The following is a 9,884-nucleotide window of genomic DNA, read 5'->3' on the forward strand; positions in this document are numbered from 1 at the left end:
GGATAGCAAAAACAATAGAGGAAGAACAGGGAGGGGCTTTTTTCTGATTTTTCAGAACAATTTCAACACCCTTTGTGTATCTATCTAATCCTGCAAGACCATCCCTTCACTTTTTTTTTTTCCTTTTTTTTTTTTAACTAGATGAGGTATCTTCAGCTTAATTCTCACCCATAAAGATTAATCCTATACTGTCCACTCAGAAATAAAAAAAAAATCATGAAAATTTATTTTTTGTAATCTAATTTGAGATTCTAATTCCAGCAAGTGAGGTTTTTTGTAATCGAAATTGTTTTTCCAAGTTGGCTGTCCTCGAGCAAGACAAGACACACGACATGTCAAATCTTTGAACGTAAAACTAGCATCGAAAATCGAAGGGCAGGCAGGTCGTACAGTTTACAAGCAATCCAAGAGAAGTCAGTCAGGAGATTTAAGAGCGGAGCCCGAAAAGGTTCCACGGAGGTAGGGTCCACGTATCCATGGTCTTTGTTACTTGCCCGGTCAGGGATCATATGCCGTACACAGGGCTCGCCGATTTATTTATTCCACGCGTCAGTCAAGCGAAGAGCCGCCAAGATCCAGCTATTTGTGACCTTCCGTAGTCTCTAATTTCTCCACCGACACTTTCCTTTGGACAAATTATTATTCTGTTTTAATATTAATAAAATAAGAAAAAAGAGGAAAAGAAATTCTTACAGAGTGGCGTTTTGAAAGTTGTCAGTTGACGATATGATTATAATTGAAGCCACGATCCTTAACCAATAAGAATAGGATCGTGTTTAATTAATGTTTTAAATTTATTTTTAAAATGATTTTATATCTTTTTAAAATAAAAAAGTTATATCTTTTTTTTTGTTTCCGTTATCTGCATCTCTCTGTTCCCAAATCAAAAAAAAAAAAAAATCTACAATGCAATCCATTTCGCTATATAAAATACTAAAAAAGAATTTGAAATTTATTTAATTAGCTTTGGTTTCCACTTTGTTTTTAAAAATTCTAAATTTGGTAATGACGCTATTCCAATTCCATTAATAAGTGTTTGAGAACATGATTAAAATTGTGTTTTTTTTTAAAATTTAATTTTTTTAATGTGTTTATATAACAAAATAATTTTTAGAATATAAAAAAATTAACTTAATATATTTTTAAATAAAAAAAATATTTTACTCCCGCAAACTATCAAACACCCTCCAGATCATCTCAGATGGGATAAAATCTTTGTCAACCAGACTGTGTTATGACAGAAGCATGTGCACTGTTTTTCTACTCGGCAATCATGAGAAATAGCTGGCAAGAGACTATTTTTAAAATGAGAGAGTGATTTCCGAGGAAGGCACTTGGAAGCAAGAGCTTCTACTGGCTATTTCGTTGGCAAATTTGACGTTGCCATATTCGGTAGCTATGAAACCCGCTCGGAATCCAATTTCAAGATAATACGGCATCGCTTCTTCGATCTACAATGCCCGGTGTAGGAAAAGCCGTCTAGATTTGACTCGGTACGTGTAACAACTGGTTTGAAAAGTTTAGCAGATCGTTGGTGAATCATAATTGACTGGTCATACTTCAATAATAAATTCAAACATGTAAAACTAAAAAAATGATTGGATATTTGTATGGACTAAAATTTAGACAATAAATACATCGTTATCCAGGACTTATCCCACTTAATTAACTAAGGACTATATTAATTCATTAATTAATTAATTTTTTTAATAAGTTCTAATAACACATCCCTCCATCTGGTGAAGTGACACGTGTAGGGCAAATCCTTGATATATTTTACCCAAGTATGGACAAAATTATCAGTAGCTATCAATTATTTATCTGAAAATCTATTGCTTAATGGCTGGCCTCGAACTTATTTGTCGTCGGTGAAGAGTCGTATCCTTAGGCAACATGTCTATACAGCCTAAGCAGTCACCTCTCCTTGAAGGAAAAAGCCTTACAACGTACCAGTACTACGTACTAAAAGAATATCAAATAGCAAAATTGAAAGGGAAGTTCTTGCTAAGAGTTTTTTTTTTTTTTTTTTCTGGTAAAAAGACATTTTTGTAAATTTATTTATTTTAAATTATTTTTTATATACTTCGAAATTATTTTCATGTTAAAAACTAGTTTTAAAAAAATATTATTTTAATATATTTAAAAACAAAAAATATTTTTTTAAAATAGGACAATTCCAAACACTAACTTCTTTAGCTTCAAGTTTCCAGAAGAAAAAAACAATTTCTTTCATTTATAACAATAATGATGCTTCCAGCCTACCGAACTAGCATTATAAAATCCTTAATGGTGCTTGAAAGGGAGAGGTAGAGACTGCTGAAAAAGATGAGACGTTTCAATCAAATTCTATAATCCCACCAGCATATCTGGTGAGTATTTGTTACTGTAGTGCAAATTGATTTTTAAAAATATTTTGATTTGATATTATTTTTAATATTAACATATTAAAATTATTAAAAATATAAAAAATATTAATTTGATATTTTTAATGGAGTATAAAACGCAAAATTACAGCTTTAAAAAAATATACAAATAAAATTTTTCTCAATCAATATTTTTAAATAGAATTTTTAGTGAAATATATGTAAAACTACAGTAAAAAGTTAATTAATCAAATACTTTTAATTTTAAATATATTATTGTGGCAAAACAAAAAACCACATCACACCGCATCACAAAATAAACAGAGCCTTGTCCCAATGGAAAAGAATCACTAACTCAATCAATGATTGGTAAACAATGCTAGCCTAGCATGTCCAGGAAATAATTCCCAGTATGAGTGCATAGAACATAGATGCAACTTACGCGAACATTTATCGACTGAATATTTTAGCTTTTATTAAACAAAATATTGATTCATGAAACCAACAAAAACAGCTCTTTCCCTATACAATTTGATTACAATTAACAACAAATCCGAGATGGATATGCATGAATCCTTCTTCTTTTGTTACATTTCTGGATGTGTATATATCCATCTTGTTATTACCGCACAGTTTAAAAGGGAACTGTTGTTCTATTTAATACAAGGAAGAATTAAGATATATATTTTCTTGATCAATGTATAGATCCCTCTGTATAATCATCTACAAGAACATACCTAATCCACTTTCGATCCTTGAAACTTGACATCTTCAGAGACGGACTTAGGTTTTTGTCTCTTAAAACTCTTCCAAGATCTCTGTCGGGACCGGCATCTTCGAATCCGATGGGAGCATAGCTGAAGAAACAAGGAAGTGAATCGCTGTCTTTTATTATCTCTTTAAGAATCCAAGGCGAATGGAGTCTGCAAGAGATCATAAGGAGCCCAAAGAGCATCCAAAGGACATGGCCGGTTCGCGTCAAGTCTAGCCCATGGCTTCCCTTTACCACTCCAATGCAAGAGACTAACAGGACCAGGATGCAAATCTCTACAGAGCCCTCTGAAATTATCCCCACCAAGTCCGTGTTGATTCCACTTATGATCAACTGGCACTATATCGCCTGCAAAAACTAGCAGGAATGGTGGCAATGAACCCAACTCGTAAATTCTCATTCTCTTCTGTAGTTCCATCCACTCCTCAATCTTTGTCGTATAATCTCCTTCTCTCCATCGATCAAGATCGATTACCATAACACCAGTATTGAAGTAACAAGGTCTTCTATCCGCAAATGTTAGCGATAAAGAAGGATTGGACCAGAAAGTTGGAGTGAAATACGATGTAAAATTTGCATTGCAGTATTCGGGTGCTGCAAGAACAGACTTTTCACCAAGTGGAGTAGCCGCCAGTTTGGCAATGTCATCGACAAGAACCAGATCCGAGTCAAGGTATACAACTCGTCGGACGCAGAGAGGTAGGATATTGGCTAGGTAGCTCCGAGCGTAATTCAGAGGGCAATCCAGAGCTGAACGGATTGATGTGGAGATGAGTCCCGACACTGATGAATCGTCGAAAGTGTAGACCCTGAATTTGAGGTAAGGGAAGGAGGATGAGATGGTGGCGCGTAAGAGTGAAGCGTTAGCGGAGGCGGAGGCGACGAAATGGAAAGCTATGTTTTGGGGACATGAAGTGTGTTGCAAAACCGAGAGAATTGCAGCCATGGACCCACGGATGTAGGCTGCGTCTAATGTCATTGCCACATGGACTGCGTGCTCGGAGCAGAAGATGGTGTTATCACCATCTGGTTCTGCTTCGGAGTCTATTTCATCCTGATCAATTGAAGGGCACTCGGGAGAGTTGTAAAATTGAGGGGCTTCTTTGAATTGTTGAGTGATGGCGGTGGCGGCGGCGGCATTGGTGGTTGAGGAGAGAAAAAGGAAGAGTAAGGTAAAGAGTAGTGTGAGCTTGCGGATCAGTCTAGGCATGAGCATGCTGTGTTTCCAATTTCAGATTTTTTCAAGTTCGGAGAGGGAAACTAAAAATAGCTGGCTAGGTGTTGAGCTGATAATGGGGGGAGGTGTATGTATCTTTGGCTATAGAGTTCAATTATTGTTCTTAAAGGGAAAGGAGCTTGGTCAAGAATTTTGGAGGGGGGAGTTGGTTGCATTCACATGGGTTCTAGAGGGGGAATTTTAACTTGACTTTTCGGCAATGGGTCCTTTATGAGGTCCTACATCTCTTTCAAGCATTTACTATTTGCTTGCTTCTCTTGAGTTCGAAAATGACAGCATACATTTTCAGAAAAATCAGGGGTGCTTTTGGTTTGGTAAAATTTGTGACCCGTGAAATCTTACCCAAAAAAGAGAGTAATTAGACTTCTTTAATTTAAAACGCCCTTTTGTTTATGCCAAATCGTTACTTGTAGGGTACAAAAATATATCTATTCAAATTTTAACTTTATTCATATTAAAAACTGTATTACAGGGCGGTTGTTTTATTTTTAATATCAATGTATTAAAACAATAAAAAAATAATTAAATTTTAATCAAATAGTATTCAGAATTACGTTCTAAAAAACCGCCTAAATGAATGCCTTCAACAACTCGATTTAAAACTAACGGGTATTTTAGATGGAAGAGATTAAAGGCGAGTTTCTCTATATTACAAATCATGTTTTAAGCTGTAGTCGACAGTGCAAAATTCATTATTATTAATCATGATTAACAGCGTAGACAAACATGTAATAACTCATTTAATTCTTAATGAACTGGGTTATTAAATAGGCGGGGTTTAATAATTTAGCTGTCTAAATTTGAAGCTGTTCTTGTGCAATCTAATGTATTAACAATTCATTAGATTTAGTGGCATTTGAAAGAAAAGTATATTGTCATTTTCTACGTAGTAAATTGAATAAAAATGTTTATGCTCTTCTTTATGTAAAGAAAAGGCTAACGCGGGAGTGATGCATGGTGCTCTTCTGTGATGTCTCTCAATCTCCTTTCTTTTCTCGGCTTTGGGCTCTGCCAGTGAGGAAAAAGGAACAATAATGCTAAAAGAAAAAAGACGTGTTGTTATTCATCTATTCTTTATTATCTTTTGTTGCTTCTCTCCTTCTTTTTCTTTTTTTTTTCTTACGAAAACCACCAGTAAATAAAGTTATTAAATTTTTTTTTTTTTTTTCATGAACGCTCAAGGCTTGGTTTACATATTGAACGGGTAAATAATTGGGTTATAGATTAAATGGGTTACATATGTCAATTCAAAATAATATCGTTTCTAAATATTTTTACTAAAAAGTTAAAAGTAGGTTGTTTTATAAAAAAAAAAAAAAAAATCAATCAAGTTTGAATATATAATTATCACATAATTTAATTTACAAATTAACATGCCAAGTCCATAAGTATAAGCATGTAAGCATAGTTTTATTTTTTTTTCATGAGCCGGCTCAAGGCTTTGTTTATATATTGGATGGGTAAATACTGGGTTATTGATTAAACATGTTAACACATGTCAATTTAAAACAACAATATTTCTAAATATTTTTATTAAAAAGTTAAAACTAAGTTGTTTTAAAAAGAATTTAAAAAAAATCAGCTTGAATTTTAACTGAATCAATCAGGCTGTTAAGTTCATGAATTTTAAACATGTGAATTCTTATTTAATTTAATCTCAACCCTAACTCGACCTAGATTTTAGGTCCACAAGGCACCAGACATGTCAACATATTTAATATTATTATTCATCTGCCCAGACAAAGATATCTATAGAGCATATTACAATGGTTGTTGTCTTGTCGATGCTTCTTCACAATCTTTCCATCGGCTCTCTCTCAGATATGTTGAACCATCATATTCTAAGAAAACTATGTTTGAGCAAACTAAAAAAAATATGCTTTGAAACCAAGTCTTCGAATGCAAATATAGTTTGATAGAATGTTGCTTTGTTCAAGGGTCTCGCTGCCTAGAAAATTCTGTTTCCAAGTGTACTTGTTCGGTCGATATTCAGTGGAGATGATACATGGTAGCGTGAAAATAAAAATAAAAATAAAAATAAAAATTCCTTGTAATTCTATATATATATATATATATATATATATATATATATATATATAGATCCCTAGTAAGATTTTCAATTAGATATCATCCATATTATACTCAACACCAAGGCAAATTCGGACACTAATCTAAAATAGATTAAATATGTGGTACATTTAATCAAAATTTATTATCGCTAAAACATACGAACAACTCACCAACTTTAAGTCCTGTGGCCTTTTTTGATGACATCTCTTGAATAAGTTTTTTCTTATTTTAAACTATGAATTATATAATATTTTGATTGATATTGCTTCTATTGGATCTCATCCATTTTGACAGTAAAATATCATAAACAAGTGACGTGTTTTCCTAGAATATCATAAAAGATTCGTAGGAAAATCGAGGACAAATTCTAGGTGACATTTGTATCAAACTTAAAAATGGTTTTTGTACTGTATTGGTAGGGGTCAATTTCCTCGTAATGTTATGATGATTGTTTTATGAGTTTTCTTTTATATATTAATTTAATGATTTTTTAAAATAAAAAATAATCTGAAAAATACTTTGAAAAATAAATTGTAAAAAAAAAAACACTCACATGATAAAAAGATGTTGAATCAAATTATGTATTATATATTTACTAATTTATTTATTTGCGCTCCATCTTGGGCCAAACTATTTTTTTAAAAAAAGTAAAAAAATTAGTCACCAATAGTGTGAGAATTTTTTAAAATTTCAAATACCTGAAAAGACTATTTACCATAGTTAAATGATTTTTTACTTTTAAAGATAACAAAATTATTTTATTGTACATAAACATGATAAAAAGATAATAAAACCTCTTAACAATTATCAAATGATAAATTAACTGAGTGAAAATACCATTTTACTTCTAAAAATCCACATTCCGAGAGTTTTTTCAAGAATAAAATCTACATTTTACCTTTTCAATCGATGATAAATAAAATTCAGAGTGAAAAACCCTTGCGTTTTAGTTGTTCTTGTAATAGTTTAGGGGTTGATGTCGATAAAAAAAAAAAAAAAAAGGTTTAGTGCAGGTGTCAATAAAAAATACAAATAAGGGACTGTTTTTCAAATTTGCCTTTCGAAAGAGAGGGGTGTACTGGAGAACTCTCTTCTCCAATCATTTTTAGGAGGATGTATATGGAGGTAGATCGACTAATTATTTGCATCACCAGCCTTCGTATCCAATTTTAAGTTCTCCTGATTCTACTTCCCTTTTACTTTAAGGCGATGGCTTGAATTATTTATATATATATTCTCGTTAATTACAGATACAAGAGGAAAAGGCTACAAGCATATTCATGATAGTGTTACCAACTCCCATCAACGCTATTCTTTTTAATATATAAAAAGGCTTACCAACTTAGAAATCACTTTGGAAATTGATAGAAATCTTAATTAAGGCTGAACCGTGTGGATGTCTCTTTTCTAAGCAAGCTATTATAAATTTGTATAATATCGATTAATTTTACTTTTCATGGGCTGTAGAGGTCGAGATGATGCAGATAAACCATTCGGAATGGAGGAGAAATCCCATCCCCAGCATGCACCAGCAGCGTCCAGGACTTGTATAGCGAGAGACAAGTGTTTTGGCAAGACTGAAAACTCTCATAGGCAATGATACTTTAATGACCTCTCGATCTTGATTTCAGATTTTAAATTAAACTAGCTAGCAGTTGGTTTGGAATGATTTAGTTGATTTAATGGTGGATTTAGTTTGATTTTTTTAAAAAAATAATGTTATTTTAAACTAATCCAAGTTAATTTACAACTTCAATCTCCGAACAAATCATATATCAAGTCCGAGTTTAATAACTTTTCTAACAACCATTTAGGCTCTTTTGATGACATGTATCCCGAGTACTGTATAAATTATGGGCAACGTAAAGGCAAAGCAGAAGCACCGACACCTGGCCCACAACCAAAAACGTGTGTAGGTCAAGAGTTAATAAAAGTCGAATTAAATGAGGAGCACATCCTTTCTGCCTTTGTCTGCATGCAATAACCCGTCTTAATTATTAGTAGTACTGTTTTTTGGTTGTACTTCTTACGTAAATTGACTGTATTTATTATTTTTCTTATGAAAAAATTCAAAGAATATAGATTAAAAAAAAAAGAGCCCTTCTCTAAACATAAAATTAGATTTATAAACCTATTTTATTTTAAAAAAATCCTATCAAATATATAATTGGTATACTAAGCTAGTATATGTAAATTTGTAGTATGAAAATAATATATGGTATATATACAGTCGTAGTGGCTTGACAGAACTGAACAGAACCATTGAGTTTGGATCGTACCAACCTTTAGTCCCCACGCAGCTGCATTGAAGCTTCTGAATTTCCTTCCTTTTTCACGTTTTCTTTTCGATACCCACGTGGCAAGGGCATCTTAGATATTTTGAAAGTTTAAATAAATGATTCGATCCGTGTTTTTGTTTTTCTTTTTAGAAGGTGTTTGATATAGCCTTACTCGGAAGAAAGCTATAGATTATAATATTTATCGAAGTGGTTATTAAATCCGATTTGATTTGATTTATGTTTCGATTATGGTTAATATGTAATTCGACTTTTTTTTTTTTTTTTTTGATACGTTGTCTGGGTCAGCTTACGCGCACAACGACTAATCCCACGGCCACTGAACATCCTGTGACATAAATACCGTACAAGAAGGACAAGAGAAATAGAAAAAGCTAGGACTCGAACGGGATTGAGTTGCCCCTTCACTACTTGAGCCACACACCTGTTGGTATCGATTTACAACACTTGTTTTGCAGGCAAGTGGCGACTGGGGAATAGATCCCTTGTCTTGTCCCCGACTAGAATCCACATATCAAGCAGAGATTTAAGATTTTGGCATTAAATCCATCCCTGTAAAGTAGAATAACGATATATATAATATGATATGATTAAATATGCATAGGCATGACCTCATTAAAATAGGAGATTTTACTTTCACCAAGGTAAATTAGAGCTTGTTTTACCGTATAATTATGATTATTTTTTAAATAATTTTTTATATTAAAATACATGTTAATAATATTTTTTATTTTTTAAAAATTATTTTTAATATCAACACATCAAAATAATTTGAAAACACTAAAAATATATTATATTTAAAATTAAAAAAAAATTAATGTATTTTTAATTAAAAAGTATTTTTTAAAAAACACTACATTTCACATCTAAAATAAAAATGATGAAAAAAAAAAAATATTTAATAAAAAAATAAAAAAAAAATTTTAAACCAAAATTTTATAATTTCAAAAATAAAAAAGACACGAGAATATATTTGTATTATTATCCCGGTCTCTTTTATTACGAAATAGCAACCACACACTATATTATAAGTCAATTGTATCTATTATATCTATTACATGATGTTATTGTCCAGATCAGTAGTGCTGCATTAGTAAAAAAAATAGCCATCACACAGAATAGAAGTTGAGTTAATGGTTTTCCTT

At 32.0% G+C, this 9,884-nt stretch overlaps 1 protein-coding gene across 1 annotated transcript; it reads right to left on the reverse strand.

Annotated features, from left to right (window-relative positions):
• Window positions 1-2,859: 2,859 nt before the first annotated feature.
• LOC118034144 (probable galacturonosyltransferase-like 1) lies at window positions 2,860-4,523 on the reverse strand. The gene has a single exon (XM_035039354.2). It carries the CDS (start codon window positions 4,349-4,351, stop codon window positions 3,263-3,265), a length of 1,089 nt encoding a protein of 362 aa, XP_034895245.1. The 5' UTR covers window positions 4,352-4,523; the 3' UTR covers window positions 2,860-3,262.
• Window positions 4,524-9,884: the final 5,361 nt, after the last annotated feature.

This window comes from Populus alba, chromosome 14 (genome assembly GCF_005239225.2).
Source record: "Populus alba chromosome 14, ASM523922v2, whole genome shotgun sequence".
Lineage (NCBI taxonomy): Eukaryota > Viridiplantae > Streptophyta > Magnoliopsida > Malpighiales > Salicaceae > Populus > Populus alba.